Source organism: Amia ocellicauda, chromosome 7 (genome assembly GCF_036373705.1).
Source record: "Amia ocellicauda isolate fAmiCal2 chromosome 7, fAmiCal2.hap1, whole genome shotgun sequence".
Classification (NCBI taxonomy): Eukaryota; Metazoa; Chordata; class Actinopteri; order Amiiformes; family Amiidae; genus Amia; species Amia ocellicauda.
Genome location: NC_089856.1, coordinates 18,107,006 through 18,128,961, shown reverse-complemented (window position 1 = coordinate 18,128,961; position 21,956 = coordinate 18,107,006). Strand labels below are relative to the sequence as shown.

General features: G+C 45.0%; 2 protein-coding genes across 2 annotated transcripts in view; one reads left to right on the top strand and one right to left on the bottom strand.

The window, feature by feature from the left end:
- scaf1 (SR-related CTD-associated factor 1) overlaps positions 1–18,826 on the top strand; it is a 28,782-nt gene extending 9,956 nt beyond the window's left edge. Inside the window, 6 exon segments of the mRNA XM_066708791.1 lie at positions 1,613–5,919; positions 5,921–5,984; positions 8,689–8,771; positions 9,241–9,522; positions 13,956–14,084; positions 14,216–18,826. Of these exon segments, the coding sequence (XP_066564888.1) occupies positions 1,613–5,919; positions 5,921–5,984; positions 8,689–8,771; positions 9,241–9,522; positions 13,956–14,084; positions 14,216–14,410 (5,060 nt within the window). The 3' untranslated portion in view covers positions 14,411–18,826.
- A 197-nt stretch (positions 18,827–19,023) lies between these two features.
- On the bottom strand, positions 19,024–21,011 carry LOC136753842 (zinc finger protein 239-like). Its single transcript, XM_066710227.1, has 2 exons — positions 20,936–21,011; positions 19,024–19,475 (listed from the first exon to the last, which is right to left on the bottom strand). Exons 1-2 carry the CDS (start codon positions 21,009–21,011, stop codon positions 19,024–19,026), a joined length of 528 nt encoding a protein of 175 aa, XP_066566324.1.
- Positions 21,012–21,956: the final 945 nt, after the last annotated feature.

Below are 21,956 nucleotides of genomic sequence, written 5' to 3'. Positions count from 1 at the left end.
GCATTTCTGGTGATGTTTGCCTTTGGCTGGTAAAAATACCAAGTGGCTGGTAAGTTTTTTCCTTCTACCAGATACAGTGGCTAGTGGCCAAAAAAGTTAATTTTATCCCCTGTTCAGAGTACTAGGCCCATAGGAGGTGCTCTATGCGTCAAGCCTAGAGCGCTCTCAAAAAATCACAGCCCTTAGCATAGCGCAGCAAATTACTTAATTTTACATAAATACGTATAAGCATAATATGAAACCTATATATCACAAGAAACATAAGACACTGATGTTTTTCATTCTTCTATAATTTGTTTATTTTTGGAATGAATACAGAAATGTGCATTGGCAAAGAAACTTATACAGAAGCCATTTTTATTTTCAAAACAACCTAGTTTTCAGAATTAACCTGGTTTAAAACACTTAAAAAATCATTCATATGAATCCCCAGAATGTTCTTTTTAAAATACATAAAAACACAGATGTTTACAAATACTTGTTCAAGAGATCTAATACATTTTGCAAGTAGCGCACCCGTCTAGAAACTAGTCAGAATTACACCGCAAAACAACAAAAATGAATCTAATCGGATGGTCGGCTTGTGCTGTGTGTTGAATAAATATAATATCTTCAAAATGTACAGATTATTGTTGTTGTTGTCGTTATTACTACCAGTAATATTTAATAATAACTACTACTACTAATAATAATAAATGCAAATTGCTAACTTTGCATTGATTGCAAACGCGTGTGTTCGGCTCGGGGCAGATGTGATCTTTCTCTGTTGCTGAGAAATCGGCTGCTCAGGGTTGCCATGTGGAAATACAGCTCGGACTATTACTACTACTTTTGTGTCAATTTATCTGTTATTTGTGTCGAAAAGCTGATTCTGACATTTAGGTTGACCAGCGGAAATAAACTAGAAACGTTTAATCTGCAGCGTCACTGCCTTGCATTTACATTCCCGTGATAAGCTTCTGCCTCCCCCTCTTCCAAATCGCTGTCATAACTGTGTACAATACTAATCAATGTGCCAAATTAAAAGTTTACAATACTAAAAAGTTTAATTTAGTTTTACCGGTCTCAGAAATAGTAAATTGTTCAAAACATCCCCCATTTGACTCCTTTAAAAGCGCTCTCATGTAGTGAGCATTTTCAGCGTGCCACTATCTTTTCCCGTCTTCTCTAAAATACTTTTTTTTAACCAATTAAAAACCTCTGTTTGTTTTAAAAGGTTTTTTGAATGGTTCATTCTCTCAATAAGCATCTCTGCTATTGGTTAAAACTCTCACTCACTCGTTCCCACCCTCTCATTCTCATTTTCTCTATCATACACTCTTCCTCCCTACCCATCTCCCTCTTTCTTTCTCTTTTTGTATGTCGATTGAGAGCCTGACAGTGATGTACTGATTCAAAGAAATTGATGAAATGTAAAAGTATAGTTTAATAACAAACTCTCTCTCACCCTCTCTCTCCCCCCATCCCCCTGCCCCTCTCCACATCACCCCCTCCTTCTACCTGTTTCTCACTTCCCCTCTTCCTATCTTTCCCCTCCTTATCCCTCTCTTCCCTGACTCTCCCTCTCAATCTTCCATGCCTCTCTCTCTCTCTGTCTTGCTCTCTGCAACAGTGTTCAGCTCCCTCTCCTCTTATTTTCCCGATAATGGCTGGCCCTTGTCACCATGGTCACACTCACCTCTTCCCTTAGCAGAGAGAGGGAGCCAGGGAGGAGGTGGCGGGGGCTGGTGGGGACACCCCTTGGGGTCGCAACTCGGCCTGGGGGCTCCCCCCAAATCCAGCATTTCCCTCCCCTCTACCACCACCTCCTCCTCGTCCTCTTCTTCTTCTACTTCTTCCTCCTCCTCCTCCTCTTCCCCCTCCTCTGTTGCTGCCACCGCCCTCCCCCCCTCCGCCACCAGTTACTGTGGTGGTAGTGGTCTCACCGGGGCGACTGATGGTGTTTCCTCCACCTCTGCAGCAGATTCATCCACAGCACAGAAAGCCCAGCCCCTTTGTACCACATGCACTGAAGGCCAGGGGTCAGAGGTCAAGGAAACTGACATCTACGACCCCTTCCACCCCACTGAGGGGGAGGGGGAGGGGAGAGGAAGGGGGGACCAGGAGGAGGATGAGGATGGAGGAGAGGAAAGAGGGAGAGATCGAGAGGGCAAGGAGAGAGATAGGGGTGCCCAGAAATATGACCCCTTTGACCCCACTGGCTCCCCTCCTCTGAGAGACAGGGAGCAGGAGGAAGAGAGAAGAGGAGAGGGAGGTGAGGAGGGGAGCCTTTCGCGAAGGTCTACAGCTGGAGCCATGACAAGCACACACCCCCCAGACTCCACGGGTACCCCACGGACCCCCTCCTCCTCTCCCTCCTCCTCTCCCTCCCTCCACCCTGCTCCTCCTCCCACTCCTCCTCCCCATCTCCCCCGGCCCCCCTCTCCTTCCCTCTCCTGCAGAAGAGGGGAGAAGAATGAGCAGCGGGATGGCAAGGGGGGCAGGGAGAGGGGGAGGGAAAGGGGCAGAGAGAGAGGCAGGGACACCGACTCTGAGATAGAAGAAGGAGAGATAGTGGCGGGAGGGGAGGAGATAGGTAGAGGGGTAGCGGAGGGGGGCAGATGGAGGAGAGTCCTGCAGCGAGAGAGGGAGGTGGTGATGAGGGAGGAGTACAGAGAGGAGGAGGAAGAGGGTGAGGGAGAAGGGGTGGAGAGGAATTTCTACCCCCTGGCTCCCAAACCAGAATGCATCCTGAGAGTATTGGAGGGGGGTGGGTTTGTCTCGATTAGGACAGAGGGGGTAGGAGGGGCAGGGGCGAGGGGTGGCAGGGGGCCGGGCTGGGTGGGTGCAGGGGCTGTAGAACCTGGGGCAGTTTTGCCTGGAGACCTGCGTCGCAAACTGGCCAACCGACGCAAAGATCGATACCGACCACTCCTGCCACACCCCCCGCCCCCCTCCTCTTCCTCCACCTCTCATCTCCCTCTCCCCCTCTCCACTCCTCCTCCTTCTCCCCCCTCTCTTCCTCTGCCCTCACTCTCTCTCACGGCCCTGGCCCCCAGCAAGGAACGAGAGAAGGAGAGGAAGAGGGTGAAGTCCTCCAGGAGCAAGGGGAAGAGCAAAGAGGGGGAAGAGAAGAGGAAGAAGAGGAGATGCCGGGAGGAGGAGGAGGAGGAAGAGCAGGAAGGAGGAGAGAGCAAGGGAGAAGAGGAGCAGAAGGAGGATAGCAGAAGCTGGAGCCGGGAGAGGGAGGAGAGCGAGCGGAGGAGGTGGAGGAGGAGAAGAAGGCAAGAGGAGGAGGGGGAGCGGGTGAGTGGGGAACGACGGAGGGAGGACAGAGGAGGTGGGAGAGGAGGACTGGAAAGAAGTAATAGCAGTGGCCGACGAAGAGATTACCCTTCCCTCCGTCCGCCTTGCCTCTCTCATGCCTCTCTGGCTGCCCCTCACCTTTCCTCCTCCCGCCGTTGCCACCGTCGCCGTGGTGACCGCCGCTCTCCCTGGTCCAGCCCCTCACCCAGCAATGGAGGGGGGAGGAGGAGGAGGAGGAAGAGAAGAGAAGAAGAAGAAAGGAGAGACCGAGAGAGAGATCGAGACCGACTAAGAGACACGGAGGAAGAGGAGGAGAGGTTAGACAGGAAGAGGAGGAGGAAGTGGAGGAGGAAGGAGGAGCCAATGGGAGAGGAGGAGGAGGAGGAAGAGGAGGCGGGCAGGTCTCCACGGCAACAAGAGAAGCCAGATAAGAGACAGCAGGAGAGAGATAGGGAGAAGGAACGGGAGCGGCAAAAAGAGCGAGAGAGGGAGCAAGAAAGGGAGAGGAGGCGGCAAGAGGGCCGTCCAGTCGTTCCCCCCTCCATCCAAGACCTCAACGGATCCGACCTGTTCGCCATCAAACGCACCATCACCGTGACCACCACTACCACGCACCCCCCAGGACCCCCCCCGCCTCAGTCATCACCCCCATCTGCCTCCAAATCTGAAAACAAGTCAAGTCGAAAGAGAAAGAGGAAACGACGGAAGGAAGAAGAGGAGGAGGGAGTGGAGGAGAGAACGGAAAAAGCGCAGAATGTGAGGCCTAGGTCGTTCTCCCCCCTGCGTTCGTGCCACTATGGAGAGGAAGAAGAGGGGTATGAGGAGGAAGAGGATGCACTCTCTTTGGATGGAGAGGCGCTGGACTCTGACTACCCTTCCTTAGAGGACTCCCCACCCCCCACCCCCCTCCTGCCACTAACCCTAGCCCTGGCCCGCCAATCTCCAGCCCACCATGGGTCCTCCAAAAACGCCCACCACAAGAAGGCCAAGTCTCGCTCTCGCTCCCACTCCCACCACCGCCACTCCCCCTCCCCTCCCCCACCCCCCCCCTTTCTCTCCTCCATTGCCCCCCTGCCCTCCAAGAAGAAGAAGAAGAAAAAGAAGCAGCAGCCACCGTCCATTCCTGCCACTCACCCCATCCTCCCACCTCCTCCTCCTCTTTCATCGGGGCGCCCTGGCAAGAAAGTGGGAAAGGAGGAGAAGGATGGGGACGCAGAGAAGAGGAAGAAGGGATGCACCAAGATCAAACGCCCCCCCTCTTCCTCATCTTCCAACCCCACTCAAGTGCGCAAGGCCAAGCTGCAGTCAAAGGTGTCTGTTCTCATTAGGGATGGTGTGAGTAGTACTACAGGGGGAGGAGGAGGGAGCAAACGGAAGAAGGAGCAGGGAATGGGTGTTGGGGTTGGTGTGGATGGCTCTATCGCTGTAGTTTTCTGCAGAGACAAAGAGAGCCGGTCGCCCTTCCTCAAGCCCACCATGGAGCCACCACAGTCCCTGGGGTCAGTGTGCCTACTAGGGGTCAAGGAGCAAGAGCGGGAGAGAGAGAGGGAGCAGGTGAGGGACAAAGAAAGGAAAGTGAGGCCCAGCAAGGCTCCCCCTCCCCCCCCCACCCCTCCTCCTCCTCCTCCTCCTCCTCCTCTTTCTTCTTTGGCTTCTTCTCTTCCTCTGCCTTCCTCTCTCCCTCCCCCAGCTCCATCTCTTACTAAATCCAAGATGGCCACCAAGAGAGCCAAGCTCAACTCCACTGCCTCGGCCTCCTCCTTCTCTTCCTCCTCCTCCCCCACACCTTCATCCTCCTCCTGCTCCTCCCTCGCTTTGCTGGGGAAAGGGGGGAGGTGCCACAAGCAGGGAGCCAAGAAGGAGCGAAAGAAGAAGAAGAAGAGGAGGAGGAGGAGTGGAGGAGGCACAGGAGAAGGAGATGGCGAAGGAGGAGGAGAGAGGGAGGAAGAGGGTAAGGAGGGCGGTGATGTCATTTTGGGAGCTTCCACTTCCTGGGGATTGTCAGATGCCCATAGCAAGCCCCCTAGCCCACCTCTTCCTCCCTCCTCCTCCTCCTCCTCCTCCACTTCCTCTTCCTCCTCCACTGCCCCCCTACCAGCCCCAGGGTCCCCACAGCTGCCTCTCCCGGTCGCCCCCTCCAAAAGAGACTCCTCCGAAGCTACCCCAGATTCCCAGACAGTAGACAGCAGCTGCAAGACACCAGAAAATCTCTATGTGGGGATGGATCTAGGAGGAGAGGGGCGGTGCCCAGGTGTCTCCCATGCTCAGCCCTTAGGCCCCCCCCACCCCCCAGCCAGCCCACCCCTCCTCCTCCTCCCCTCTCCTTCCTTGGATCCCCAAGATGACTCCAACTTGGAGCCCGCTGCTTCCAGCCCAATCCCCGCTCCTACCCCCTCCTCCTCTACCCCTCCCCTGCCGCCCTCTGTCCTCCTCCTCCTGCCCCCTCCTTCCTCCACCTCTTCCATCATTTCCACCACTGCTGCCCCCCCCACCTCTGGGCCCGATCATCCCATCTCAGCCCACAGCTGCTCCTCCTCCTCCTCCTCCTCCTCCTCCTCCTCCTCCTCTGCTCCTTCCTCCAGGGCCCCACCTCCAAACCCCCCCCCCCCCCCCCCTGCAGAACCAGCTTTCTGGCGCCCCCTCTCTGCCCTGGAGCCTGCAGACAGGAGTGGACTGCACTGCCGGAGGGGTACTGGCCTGTGAGTATAGCATTCACAGTGAGAGTGAGAATGAATGAGCAAGAGAGTGGGACAGGGGAGCGTGTAAATACAGACAAACCTAATTGGTTCCTGGAGAGCCATCATAATGATATATAACATTATAAATTATACTTCCATTGCTGGAAACCAATTTCACACCCTAAAAACACCACAATTGACTACGGGAATGGAGGAAAACTAAATAAAGCATTACTGTATGTATGAACTAAAACTAAACATTTTATTTTTATATATATACATATATACACTACCGGTCAAAAGTTTCAGAACACTTAGGTTACCAAAAACTGAAAAATAAAAATAATAAGTTGGAGTGTTGATACCTATGAGGGAAAGGGGGAGAGAGAGTGCGAGGCTTCAAGACATTTTGACAGAGCTGTGAATATTTGTATAAAACAATGTTTCTCTCTTAGTGACTGCTCTGCTGTTTAGGCGCAGCTGACACTGGTATCCCATGAAAGCTGAGAATCTCAGCTTTCATGGGATACCAAACGTTTGGCAAACAACAGTGAAAATTACACATGGGATTGAGGGTTTGTCAGGTTAAGGGGTTAAATTTAGTAAAAAAATAAATCATGGAATCATTTTATTTATCTCCAATTGTTTATTTGGTCTATGCTTTAATTTCAAAGTCCATCGAGACTGTGTAAATTTCAATAAAAACAGGAAAAATGTAGGTGTTCTAAAACTTTTGAATGGTGTTTTTGTATAATATATACATACACACAGCTCTAAAATGAACATTTGTTTTATTCTGTAAACTACTGACAACATTTCTCCCAAATTACAAATAAAAATATGAATGGAATTGAATGGCTGCCATACATGTAGAGATGCTGATTTAAGAAAAAAAATCCAGTGGTCTCAATTTTTTCCAGAGCTGTGTTTGTATGTATGTGTGAGATATATAAGGATGATATTAGAATGAATAACGTGTTAATATTTAACACAATTGTTTTTCTATTTTGAGTTTTGTGCACAGTTGGATTAATGAATGGCTGTTTCCATTTTAAAACACTTTTGCATGGTTCACTGGACACAAACAGTGAAATGTAATCTCTATAAAGGTGAAAGGTGAAACATCAAATATGAGCAATCACCTAAAAGCCAAACATGCTACTGTTAAAGTGCTAGAAGGCAGTGTACTGTGTCAGTAATAATATAGAATAGAGCAGCATTATCTTCTAAAACATCTTCTTTACAGAGTAGTTTGTCTGAGCAACTGGCTCATTGAAATTAAATTTCTGCAGTACTATAGTTTTAGTTCCTATGTTGAGCCTATGCCTTTAAAATGCACTGGTGCAGATTTTCTTTGAACTTCATTCACTTTTTCAGTTAATCTGATGATCTAACTGCATTTACAGGGACCTTCTTCAGTACATTTATAATGAAGAAGCAGAAAACTCTTTAGACCAGGGGTGGGGAACCTTTTTCCTATCAAGGGCCATTCGAGTGTTCCCAAATGTATTCACGGGCCGCAACCTTTATTAATACACCTACATCAAAACATTAATACAGATTAAACTTACATTTTAATGCAAGAACAAATCACTTTTTTCTAAACGTGCACACTGCAGTCAAAACAAATAACTATATAGCCTACAATAAGCAAAAACAGCATATAATAAGATAATGAAACGAGTGTAAATATAAATATTGGAATAATGCTCAAAAGCAATATTTTATATTTTATTTCAAAAATAACCATTGCATTTATCAAAACATAATTGTACACTAAAGTAAACATTTTAAACACTGTGTAAACTTTGTTTTCAACATATAAAGCTACAGTGAATAAAATCAGTGTATTTCAATAAATTATTTACCCTACTATATATTTAGCCTGCATACCTGACCGCTCGGGACAGTCCACACAGGACACTTTCCCTGCATGATCTTGTACCTTACACTGCATTTTGACAGCCCTCTCCAGGTGAACACTTTTACTCCACGAATATATAGCATTGCAATAAATGCTCCTCTGCTGATAACGTCCGTGAATCATTATTTTGCGTGTGATGTGCCTGTGCTATTGCACTCTACTATGTGCAGTAGCAATCGTATTGATCAGTAGAGTAAAAGCTTTAGACTATGGCAACCTCTTTCTTTTTAAATTTTGTACTAGGTTGCTGGAATTAAAACATTTTCCTTTTGATTATTTTACACCTCATCTGCTAGAATTACTCATAATGTAAATGTTTTATGATTTATCAGAATAATCCAGATTATTATAATATATATATATATATATGTATATAAGATCATTAGAGAGAAAGGGACTCTGCATCTCTTCCTTTTCTCAGACATGGTGAACAGAAACAATAGTTCAAATAATGCAAACTAATAACTAAAGTGAACATATATTTGGCAGAAATGCACTCAGTTCAAGCAGCAGCTACAATCTTATGAGTCTGATGTGCTTTTCCTGTTTTGGGAAGACGAGTCAGGTCTGCATCATACACCGTCATAAATGCAAGTTGCAGAGTTTTAGGGGCTATCTCACCTTAAAAAAATGGTTGTTAGTGGTGGAGGTCATAAGTGGGTGGTTGTCTGAAGCTGAGAGAGAGTATGGAGAGAGTTGGAGTGTTGATACCTATGAGGGAAAGGGGGAGAGAGAGTGCGAGGCTTCAAGACATTTTGACAGAGCTGTGAATATTTGTATAAAACAATGTTTCTCTCTTAGTGACTGCTCTGCTGTTTAAGATGGAGGAGGCTAACCTGGCCAGTCGAGCAAAGGCCCAGGAGTTCATACAGGCCACCAGCCAGGTTAGTCTGTCCAGGGTCTGACATTATTTTTAAATTCTGGTTGCCCAGCAGGGCAGGTGCCTTTTAAATTTTACATGCCTCCCAAAAAATGTACCTGCCAGAATTTTCACTAAGTTATGTATGGTTATAAGCAGTGGTGTCATGTTAGGGGGGAAAAAAAGGTACCAGAATGGCCCCAATTGGAATCATCAACCAGTGGGTTTGGTGGACAGAAACATGTTGAGGAATGCCGAGTGATAATCGGAAATTTATATTTTCCATTCATGCATTTGTTTGGACAGGCTGCACAGATTTTTGGCCTGAATATAGCTACGGAAAACCCTGTCCATGTGTCTCTGTTTCTCTGACACACTGACTGTCTTGACTGTTTGTATGCGATATGTCTGTCTGTAGGTTGTTTGTTTCATTCTCTCTCATCCTTCTGATGCATCTATTCCCCTTTCTAACATTTTCTCTCTCCCTCCATCAGATTCTGTCACAAGCCAATCAGAGCTCTCAGACTGCCATGCCTGCCCCCGCCCCCTCAGGACTGGCCCCACCCTCCACCCAACCTCCCACCCAGTACATCCTGCACAGCTCGTTGCCATTGGGCTGTAGCAAGAGCCCGCCCTCTCATCTTCATGGTGGCCTGTCAATGGCCAGTTGTGCACAGACTCCACCCCCTCCCATGCCCATTGGCTCTTCATCAGGGACTGGGAGCGTGGGGTCAGCAGAGGTCAGCTGGGAGAGTGAGGGGAAAGATCCAGACAAAGTGAGTCACTCTCCCTTTTTTATCTTTTCCCTCTTTCTTTGTGTCTCCCTGTAGTGTCATCAGTTAGTGTCGTCAGTCAGTGTTAATGTCCTGTAGTGTCCAGCAGGGGGTTTGATGATATGAACTGAAGTTAAGATCATTATATTATCCAACATCCGGATGATAACGATATGATGGAGGTAGTTCAGAGGTGAGAAACCAGACTAATTCCAGGTTTGGAGGGAATGTCATATTTGGAAAGACTTGGGGAACTGAACCTTTTAACCCTTGTAAGAAAATGGAACCTCCTGTAGCAGTGACTGGAACTAAGACAGTTCAGGTTCAATGTGATTTATTACAGAGTCCAAAATATAGATCACAATATACAAGTACACTGGGTACCACAAGGCAAAACTGATACAAAGACTTTATGGACAAGTCAGCTTTTATGAGTCCAACTCCACCTTCCAGAGTGACCACCCCACCCACCAGAGTATCCAATGGCAGCTGTGTATTAGCATATCAAGTGACAATGGAGCCCTCACCCCGCTCTTCCACATTCCAGGGTAACGGCTCACCCGTTCCCCCTCACCCATACCTTTCTCGGAGATTATTAACTCACTCTTCCCAACAGAGACCGACTGTCTCCTTACTCGTCCTTATCAATAGCTTTTGATATGCTATTGATACAAGACTGGTAAGCAAACTGTGTCCATATCAGCCTACTGTTCCTATTGATACCAGGGACCCCACCTTTGCTCACCTATCTGCGTTTACCTTCTGTGAATTAGGACAATACCCAAGAACATTTGGGGATTCAACTTTAAACTGGAATTTTATCATGGTGGAATTTGCCCAGCTTCAGCAATTGCATTTTTCCTTACACCCTGGAACGGAGAAGACTATGTGGGGACTTGATTAAAGTCTTAAAAATGATGAAAGGCATCAACCACATCAAACCAGAGGAGATTTTCCAGATCAGCAGAGAAACGGACCTGGGGGAAAAAATGGAAATTGGGCTTCAAGGCATTCAAGACAGAAAACAGGAGACACTTCTTCACACAGAGAGTTGTTACCATCTGGAACAAACTCCCCAGCGATGTGGTTGAAGCTGACAATTTGGCAACATTCAAAAATAGACTGGATAGTATCCTTGGATCAGTTATTAATGGACACCAAACGAGCACAATGAGTCGAATGGCCTCCTCTGGTTTGTAAACTATGTTCTGATGATATCACGATATTTAAAAAAATAATAATAATCTGAAAATTCTTATGAGCCCCTCAAATAATAACAGACAAAAGATTGCTTTTAACTTCATAAAACCTGAAAGAGGCATTGGAGAATGGATTTTTTTATTTTTTTATTTTTTTTATTGTGCACATTTTTTAATTTTCTGTGGCAAGACTGTGCAAACACAACATAAATGTATATGAATTATATAAAGTAAAATTGAATGCAAAAATATTTCAGTTACTCAGAATTTACAATGGAAAGGGAACTTTGAGTATTTGAGAAGAAGGAAAAAAAAGTGCTGTATGTTTTCAGCATAACATTAGTCATTACAATGTAATCTTTTAAAACTGTGCCTTTAAGCTTTGAGGTCGGGTTCTTGTAGCGCAGATCTGCAGAATTCCACTGGTCACATTGGTTGAGCTGCACAGATATGCAGAAATCTACACTACAAGATTGTGACCACAATCTGCAGAAAGTCTGAGCATTCATTTGCTAAATGGTCAGATTCTGTTTAGAATGACGGAAATCTGCGCAATGTGAACGCACCCCATATAAACATGCCGACAGATTGATGCATTCTGGGCATGGTAGTTTTCTGTAGGAAGTCTGCTTACAGGCATCTAGCCAGAGTTATGGATAAAAATGTGTTGAAACTCAGACTATAACTGCCGAGGGTAACTGTAGGATTTAATAAAAGGCTGTTTTGGAAGCGTTGTAGAAGAAGAAGTATTCGATCAAAATCAAAAGAGACTGTAAGTGACCAGATTGTATGTAGCTACGGAATTGAATACGTACTGAATCTTATTTATGATCCATTAATAGCTCTATTTGGGTTTTATTTATATAATTTAAGTGAATATGTACTGTATCTGTTATTTATGATGTATTGTAGCGTTATGTTTTTAGCACAGCTTATGATATATTTTGGCTTTAACTAGTGACCATAAGATAAATCTTGGCATAAGGACCACTTGTTGATCACAGACAGTAAGTGACAAAATTGTGATTAATTGTTTGTGGTGTAAAGTGTGATAAATGGACGGGATACCCATCCGCTCCTGTGAACAAATGGCACAATATTAACGTGCTTCTATTTTTTTTTTCTCTGCTACAGTATGCTTATATTAAAATACAAAAATGTGTAATTATTACAGTATTACTCTATGGAATGCCATTTGAGTCAATATTAAATAAATATGGCTATGAAATAAATCCTGAAATAAATAAATGAGACTATAAATATGTAAATATAAATATGTAAATGAGTCCATATATAAATTATATATATATATTTTTTTCAGAATTGTTTATTTCAAGGCACTTTTATTTCATAATGACACATTTCCATTTGGTATATTCAAATGAATGAGGCATGGTTATCTCAGATCAGACCAAAGCAACAGCACCAGAACAGCATTGAATATATATGCAAGCTGTTGTGCGGACAATATGGAAGACATCAGTGGGCTCCAATATACCATGCTATTCTTAGCAGATCAAATTGATCAACGTGGTTTATCAGCGGATACTATTTTGGCCCGTGTTGAAGGCTTTTTTGAAAACTTGTGTGGATAAGTGCTCTTCAAGACTCAAGACATGGATGTCAAAGTTTTAAATGGTTTGGGACTGATTGAGCACCATGTTCGTGTGGAAGATGTCCAAGTTACTTGAAGCGCAGGTGCAGGGGCGCCTGCCTCTGGATATTGCAGGCGACATGTTCGCTGCCTGTGTGTTGTCTGGGCTGTCAACCCAAGAAATCGCAGATCTGTTCGGTGTGTCACCCAGCGAACGTAAAATCAATGTGCTGTTGAACTGATGTCACAATGACAAGACTGATGGGCAAAAACACTTACACCTATCAGCCATAACATCATGACCACCTGCCTAATATTGTGTGGGTCCCTCTTTTGCTGCCAAAACAGCCCTGACCCTTCGAGGCATGGACTCCACTAGACCTCTGAAGGTGTGCTGTGGTATCTGGCACCAAGATGTTAGCAGCAGATCCTTTAAGTCCTGTAAGTTGCAAGGTGGGGCCTTCCATGGATCGGACTTGTTTGGCCAGCACATCCCACAGATGCTCAAGTGGATTGAGATCTGGGGAACTTGGAGGCCAAGTCAATACCTTGAACTCGTGATTCATCAGACCAGGCCACCTTCTTCCATTGCTCCGTGGTCCAGTTCTGATGTTCACGTGCCCATTTGTAGGCGCTTTCGGCAGTGGACAGGGGTCAGCATGGGCACCCTGACTGGTCTGCAGCTACGCAGCCCCATTCGCAACAAACTGCGATGCACTGTGCGTTCTGACACCTTTCTATCAGAACCAGCATTAACTTTTTCAGCAATTTGAGCTATAGTAGCTCATCTGTTGGATTGGGCCACACGGGCCAGCCTTCGATCCCCACGTGCATCAATGAGCCTTGGCCGCCCATGACCCTGTCGCCGGTTTCCCAGCTTTTCCTTCCTTGGACCACTTTTGATAGGTACTGACCACTGCAGGCTGGGAACACCCCAGAAGAGATGCAATTTTGGAGATGCTCTGACCCAGTCCTATAGCCATCACAATTTGACCCTTGTCAAAGTCACTCCGATCCTTACGCTTGCCCATTTTTCCTGCTTCTAACACATCAACTTTGAGGACTAAATGTTCACTTGCTGCCTAATATATCCCACCCACTGACAGGTGCCATGATAACGAGATTATCAGTGTTATTCACTTCACCTGTCAGTGGTCATAATGTTATGTCTGATCGGTGTATAATACAGGTTGACGCCTAAAGACACGAGGGTCAGTAAACACAATTAAAACATGATTGACATTAAACAATTATACAATCTTGTGTAGCAATATGATATACAAAGAAATGGGAGAAACAGAGTATGAGTGTCATATATTTCCACCAGAATATTGTTATGACAGGAGATAGGTGGATAGCAAAGTTGTTCGTCATCAAAATCTTTACACTTAAACTTTATCAGTCCACAATACATAGTATATACTACTCCCTTAATAGCATCCATCTAATTTATGTTTTCTTCAGTTATTATTTTCATTATTTATTTAATTGACTCAAATGGCATTCCATACTAAACGCCTTATTTCAATGAATGTATAAATTTACCAGCGTCATACGTTCACATTCATACTGGTGTACCGTCCACCCCTAGTGTCCAGTCAGTTTTTCACTGTGTGAACCCCTTGTCCTTCCCTCTCTCTCAGTACTTAAAGAAGCTGCACACTCAGGAGCGGGCAGTCGAGGAGGTGAAGCTAGCCATCAAGCCCTACTACCAGAGGAAGGACATCACCAAGGATGAGTACAAACACATCTTGCGCAAGGCTGTGCACAAGGTACATCTCTCCCCCTCTATCCCTCTCTTCCCCTCACCGCCTCCATCGCACTCCCCCCTCCCCCTCAGTGTGCCAGTCAGTATATCAGTCAAGAGTACCAGTCAGTCCTTATGTATCCTCTCTGTATGCAGATCTGTCACAGCCGCAGTGGGGAGATCAACCCAGTGAAGGTCAGCAACCTGGTGAAGTTGTATGTCCAGAGGTACAAGTACTTCAGGAAACATGGGCGCCGCATGGACGAGGAGGGGGAGAGAGGAGGGGGGGGGGCAGGAGGTGGTGCCGGGGGAGGGATCATGGACATTGGGGCTCTGCAATCTGGACCTTGATTGGTCGAGAGTTCTGGGAGGGAGGATGGGTGCCTACGTAGGTTGGACCATAGCTGTGAGGAAGGCAGGAACAAGTGCTGATTGGAGGAAAAAGATGTGGAGGCTCCCGCACTGATTGGTCAAGACTGGGGGGCAGGGGGTTGATGCGTCCATACTTATTGGATGAGAGATCCTATGTTAGGCCCTTGCCCCTACCTCTTGTTTATCCACCCTTCTCTCTCTGCTACAATTATGTGCAAATGTATCAACAGACCAAACTCTGTAGAAGTACATGTACACCTACACTGTATACTTGCATACATAGAGAGACTATACAGACACAATAGTCCTGCCAGTCAGCCAGAAAAAGCAGACATTCGGACAGTCTGTGGGATACAGACAAGTAAGTCAGTCATTGTATCGGTCAGACAGTATATTGATCAGTCGGTCTCGCAGGCAGTCAGACAGTGTAATTAGTCAATCAGTCAGACGCAGGATCAGTCACACACAGTCAGATCTCAGTGTACAGCATTTCCTTGTACAAATCACAGGTCCAGACTCTGGACTAGTTTACACCGTTTTTTCATTAATTTTATTTTTATTTTATTTTTTGAATAAGTTTCCCTGTAACATTAATAAAAATCATCTTCAAAAATGACTGATTTGCTTCTCTGCTATACAGTCAAAATACTCAGACACTCTCTCACATGCACACACAGTCCCCTTACAGTACACAGAAACTGAGAGACTGTGTGTGTGTATGGTTTCCTTGTATACACAGTTTCCGTTGTTTACCAGTATAAAGCAGGAGTCTCCGTCCCAGCTCCTGGACATCTACCATCCAGTCCAGTACAGCAGGGACATCCAGCCCTGGACCTGGAGAGCTACTCTACCAAAATAGTATTGGCGCTGTCATTTAATCTGTGTTTTGATTTAAGTATTCTTCAGTGATCAACTAATTGTATTTCTGAAAGTGTCTGGTAAATAATATTGACATAAAACATACAACATTAATAATGTGGGAAACTCCATTTAAACTGCAAGTCGTCAAAATATCTGACATCTCGTGCCTCTACAGTCATGGTGTGTGCAGTAACGATGATACAATAACTTTATTTTTGTGCACAGGAGTGGAGGACCATGGTATTACTGAGATTAAAACGCATTAAACATTCTCATTCACTGACAGCTCTGGGCAGCACAGTGCCACTGTCCTCACTTACAATTGGATAATCTAAAGAGACTTTCTGAGATCCATGTCATCAGTTTCAGTTCCACCACTTAGATCTATTTACATTTTTGAGCAGATACAACAGAGATTCACTTTCCTATAACAGGAGAGATTTGAGAGAGAGGGAGAAAAATAATATAGATGGAGAAAGTACAGAAGGACATAAAGAAGTGTAGACAGTAGGGCAGACCAGAGAGAGAAAGAAAGAAGGTAGAGGCAGCCATTAGTGTTAGGCCTTAACTTTGGACCCCCAGAGATTCACTCTCCTAAAACTCTTGGTCACACTAGAGGAGTATTTCTCTCTCTCTACCTCTCTCTCCCATGCCAAAAAGTTTCATTTGTCTTTGTATCATTATTACAATCTTTTTGGCATCATGTTTCAATGTGTGAACCACTCTGTGGCAAACCTTTGCGAAGGGCACTACACAAAATAAAAATGAATTGATGGAGTGAGTGGTACGAATCCAGATGTGTGTGTTAAGTGCCCCACAGAAGAGTAAAGGGGGGTACAGATGTACAGGGAAGAGAGATGGAATCTTTTCCATTTGTCCCGAGGGCTATCTAACTCCATCTTCCAGTCCATCTCTGAGTGCAGACATCACTGGGTGAAACACCAGTCACTCTCTTGCACCCTTCCCTCCCTCTGTCTCTTGTACTCTTGAAGAGGAAAAAAAAGAAAAGACAGGTTTCAAAGAGACAGACTGGACTCTATTGAGTGCTGTTTCTGCCAAAAGTGTTCATTTGTCAATTTGGTAGTTTTCATTCATTTAGAAATTCATCAATTTGGCCATTTAGCCGGCAGTTTTGCCATTGAGTAGTACATTCATCCAGGAATCTGTCATGTAATTTATTAATTTGTGTGATTTGTGTGTCAATTAATCCATAAATACATGTTACTTTATCAACTATGTAATTAATTAATATTACATTACAAACATGAACTTCCAGATGAACAGAGCAATCAATCTCAGTCATGCACTGTGCCAAACCCACTTCAGTCTTTATAGCCAGTAGTAGCAGACACATTTTAATCAATACAAATCCAGTCTCTCATAAAACGCCTTCAGCCATTAATGTTGCAGTTTGTTAGAAAGGGTGTTTCTCTGTCTCTCTGTGTAACCGCGTGGAAATTAAAATCACCATTACATAGGTTGTGTCTTTTATGAGAAGATTAATTGTTAGAATAGGTGAGGCTTAACCACAGCTTTGCATAGAGTAAAATAAGTATTTTGAATCACTATATTTTGTACATGCAGCGTCTTGTATAACAATGTTTTAAAATACTGTCAAAATAAGTGCCAAAGGGGTTATATTTCTTTTTTTTTGTTAAAAAGAAAGGCTTTTAAATATTAAAAGTTTGAAAAAGTTTTAAACTTGTGGGTGTTGTTCCATGTGTCTGTACTAGACACATACCTAAAATATATATTATCTAGAACAGGGGTGGCCAATCCTGTTCTTGGAGAGCCGCAATCCTGCATGTCTTCCAGGTCTCTCTTAATTACCAGTCAATGGATACCTTGAACACATGGACATTTTGCCTAATTAAGACACACAATTCAATTAAGCAATTGATGATCTGGATAGAACAACAACCTGTAGACCCTGTGGCTCTCCAGGACCAGGGTTAGCAACCTCTGACCTAGAATATAATTATTTTACTGGTTTCTGCATTGATGTACGAGCTGTAATAGACAGGCGGATCCATTTCAAAGCGCTTCACATTGTATAAACTATGTATTTCATGTTAATAAAATAAAATGTATAAACTGTTTTATGTTGTAAAATATAACACGTCAATAATTGTGTTTAAACACTCCCCTACTCCCCGTTTCTCTCTCTTGACTAGTTAGATTACAACTTAGAACTAAGGGTGGGTGAAATTAAATAGTACAACTGTCATAACTAGGATTTGACAAGTCTGTTTTGGAATTGTAGGTCATTAAATAATATTCAATCTAAATCAAAAGCGACTTTTGTGTGTAGTTTGCAACTGAATATGCAATGTGCTGATGAATAGCCAAATTGGTGATGAACTGACACTGGTGATGAAATGTACTCCTTGATGAAGTGTGCGTGATGAAATGTAGACCCGTAATGTCAAGCCCACCTCAGCCTCCCCACTAAGAAGAAGCTGGCGATCAAAGATTTAGAAAAATATATAATCCAATGATGCTTGTCCTTCTATGTCACTGAGTAAAGACTGCAAGGACGATTTTATAGCCTGATGGATTTCTGATGAGTGATTTGGATTCATGGTGCAGATTTTCTAATGATGTGGGGGGAACGCTGATCGAGGTGAGAGACAGGGAAACGCCCATTCTAATAAACTGCAATAGTATTGGCTGAAGGTGTTTTATGAGAGGCTGACCAAACTGGGTTTGGTACTGTGAATCATTGACAGTTGGTCTGTTAATCTGGAAATTCATTGGTTTGTCTGTAAGTTTGCTTGGAAGTTGTTCTGTTTGTCTGGAAGTTCATCGGTTCATTCATCTGTTTATTGTAATGACTAGCCACATTAATTCATTACATGGTTGATAAAGTGATGTATGTATTTATGGATTAATTGACACATGAATCAGACACATTAATAAATTCCTTGATGAATTTACTACTCAATGGCCAAACTGCCGGCTGAATGGCCAAGTTGATGAATTTCTGAATGAACTACCAAATGGACGGATTAACACTTTTGGCACAAATGGTGCTCCATAGGATTCTACATTAAACATAATGAACGGGAGTAGCCTCGACTTGCAGGCAGGTTGGGGACCAGGTTTGCATTAAGACAATAGCTGCCTGCAGTTCTCGTTTACAACCAGGTTTGCCGATTCGGACTGCAGACACACAAGTTAGATCTAGCTCCTGTAAGCATCAATAACAAAAGACCCCTGAAACGAAAGGTATGTGGACTCCTGCTATGATGGGAATGTGATGTCTGCCTCAGAAAATGGTCAACCAAGTCAGTATGTTTACATGCTATTTTTCTGTCTCCTCTTACATCAATATCATGATTGGTTGTGATAGATTAGACACTCCCAGCTTCCACCAAGTACAGTGTGTGTGATCCCATTCAATACACCCATGAAAACTACATGTATGTATTTCACTGTTCTGCCATTTCTTTAAGAGTTGCATTATTGCTTCATGAGTGATCAGTGGCTCTTCCCTTGCATGTATTGAATAAAATATGCTGAGCTGATAATCAATCTGAATCCTGAGTCTCTTTGGATAATGTAGAATAAATCCACAGTGTTTATAAATTAACTGTGTTTACCTGTCTCCAGTCCTCTCTATTGTGTCTGTCTCCTGTATTCTTAATTGTCCCTCAATTGTCCCTCACACTCCAGTCCCTCCACCATCGAAAACAAATTACAAAACCCCACTTGTCTTAATCACTGTTCCTTCAGCAGTCTGGGCCCCAGCCCACATTGGCCTTGTGGTGGGTCTGCAGGTGTGCACTGAGAGCCCCAGACTGGCTGAAGCTCTTGCCACACTGGACTAAGTAGTAAGCTCCCTCCCTGGTGTGGGTGCGCTGGTGTATCCTCAAAGCCCCCGAGCCACTGATGCTCTTCCCGCAGTCCCCACAGCAGTAGGGTCTCTCCCCTGTGGGAGTGCATTGGTGCAGCTTCAGAGCCCTGGAGCCACTGAGACTCTTCCTGCAGTCCCCACATCTGTAGGGTCTCTCCTCAGTGTGTGCGCACTGGTGGATGGTTAGCTCCCTCGAGACACTGAAGCTGTTCCAACACTGAGCACAAGGGTATGGCCTGTCCCCCATGTGGATGCGCTGGTGAGTCTCCAGGTCCCCGGCCTGGGTGAAGCTCTTCCCACACTGGGCGCACATGTAGGGACGCTCACCTGGAGGGAGGACACAGAAACTGTATTAAACACACATACATACTACAAACTGTCAACACTGTACTATACACACTACTCTAGGGCCCGACACTTTTCCCTAGCTCTTATAAGCCTATTTAGCCTATGGGAACAAAATTTGTCCCAACATTAACACTCTGTGCACACCAGAATTAAAGACAGATGAAGACCAATATATTATAATTATATATAGGCTAATTATATATTTTTTCTTAGCGTTTCTCAAAAGTCACAACAAATATTATTATTATTTTTATTTCTTGGCAGACGCCCTTATCCAGGGCGACTTACAACATGAGTGCAAACAAAGTGCAAAAATACAGAGAAGTACAAGGTATCAATAATTACAAATTCAATTGAACTAAAACATAGCAATTCAAAATATAATACATTTTACAAATTCCAATTTACACAAGTACAGTAACTGACTTCCTACATCCTGGACGGTGAAAGCTAAGTGCTGTCAAGATGTAGGGTCACAGACAAGGGCTACAGGAAAGGCAGCAAGGAGGAAAACAATCAAGAACACGAGAAGCATAATAAAAACTGTGAAGTGCTATCTAGCAGGGATAGAGGACTAATATTACAAGTACTGTCGGAAAAGATGAGTCGAGTAAGTTTAGGAATGAGGTCAAGGACTCTGCTGTTTTGACTTCGGTGGGCAGGTCGTTCCACCATTTTGGGGCCAGGGATGAGAAGGAGCAGGCTCTGGAGGAAGGAGAGTGGAGAGGAGGCAGAGTTAGTCTTCTGGCACTGGAGGAATGCAGTGGTCTGGAGGGCATGTATGGAGAGACGAGTGACTGAAGGTAGCTTGGTGCAGTGTGGTCAAGACAGCGGTAGGTGAGGGTCAAAGTCTTGAACTGAATGCGTGCCGCTATCGGGAGCCAGTGGAGGAGCATGTGCGAATCGTGGCAGAGAGAATACCAGACGAGCCGCAGAGTTCTGGATAAGCTGGAGGGGGCGGGTAGTAGATGCAGGCAGGCCGGCCAGGAGGAATTTGCAGTAGTCCAGGCGGGAGAGGACCAGTGACTGGACAAGTAGCTGAGTCGAGTAGTTGGTGAGGAAGGGACGGATCCGCGTACGTTGCTCAGGAAGAATCTACAGGTGCGTGTCAGCGTGGTGATGTGCTGGGTGTAGGAGAGCGCAGGATCGAGGGTGACTCCCTAGATTTTTAGCAGAAGAAGAAGGAGTGTGGTGGATTCCAAGGGGATCGAGATGGGGAGGTCAGCAGAAGGTGACGAAGAGTGGGGGAAAAAGAGGAGATCCGATTTGGAGAGGTTGAGCTTGAGGTGGTGCGAGTGCTATTTCCGCCTGGATTCAGACAAATACTTCTAATCAAAGCTTGGTGTTTCACTGTAGGGCCACACAGGTACAACTCACACTACAAACATCCCACTGAAAGTAATCTAAAATCATTATATATTATTACGGATTGTAGTTACCTGTATTGAGGTACTGCACAGGAGAGTACGAGCAGCCAACGGCATGAATATAAGATGAACTGAAGCAGCCACACATGGGATGCAGTCTGGTAATTAGCTCTGTGTACTGTACGTACTGCCCAGTGTTATTCGTTTTCCGGAATTTTGTAACCATAACAAACCAACAAACCAGGACAGGTCACAAGCAAAGTTCTTGTGTTTTCCCCACGTTGTTTGAGAAGCTGTACTGCTAGTTCCGGGTTTGCAGAGCCTGGCACAAGACATGGACCAATCATGGACAATGAGCACATGGTCTGATGTTTTAATGTGTAGCGTTATGTTGGGTGTATTTGGATAAGAGCATTTGGGCTCTGAGCTGAAGCACTGATCTAAAGAAGACCTCTCCCCCCCCAAAGTTATCAGATTTCCTTAGCTCATCAGCTTGGAACTGGTTTGCATCAAAGTGACAGTTTTGGGGAGGATGGCACCGAGAAGAGGCCAAATAGTTTGGAATTCTGCTATGAGATGTCTGGAGAAAGGGGCCTGTAGGTGATAAAAACTCTTTGAAGTGGATGAGAGCTGAAATCCCGACATAGAGCTACGAACCCAGGCCAACCGGCATTTCCAAAAGATGGCATGGATTGACATCAGTCATAAATCAAGCCCCCCTCCAATAGGACACTGGGGGCTGAAACCGAAATCCAATCTCAAGAACTCAGGAACCAATCACCTATCGATCTGACAGACTATAAGGAACAGCGGACAGTCTTTCTTTCTCTCTCTCTCTCTCTCACCTGAACCAGTAACTCGCTGCCACAGCTCAACCTGTAGCTCTGTTGCCAGAACCGGAACCAGAAACCAACCAAGTCTTTGCCGGCAACAGAAGAGTTAAACTGGGAGAAGGAGATTGAGCCGTACGAAGAATTCTTTTAAAGGACTTTATTAAATAAAGAACTTTACAGACTGCGCATGCCCGCCTGTGCCCACCTGATCAGTGGAGTTTTACAGCTGGACAATTGACTAAGTCGACTGAATACGAAAG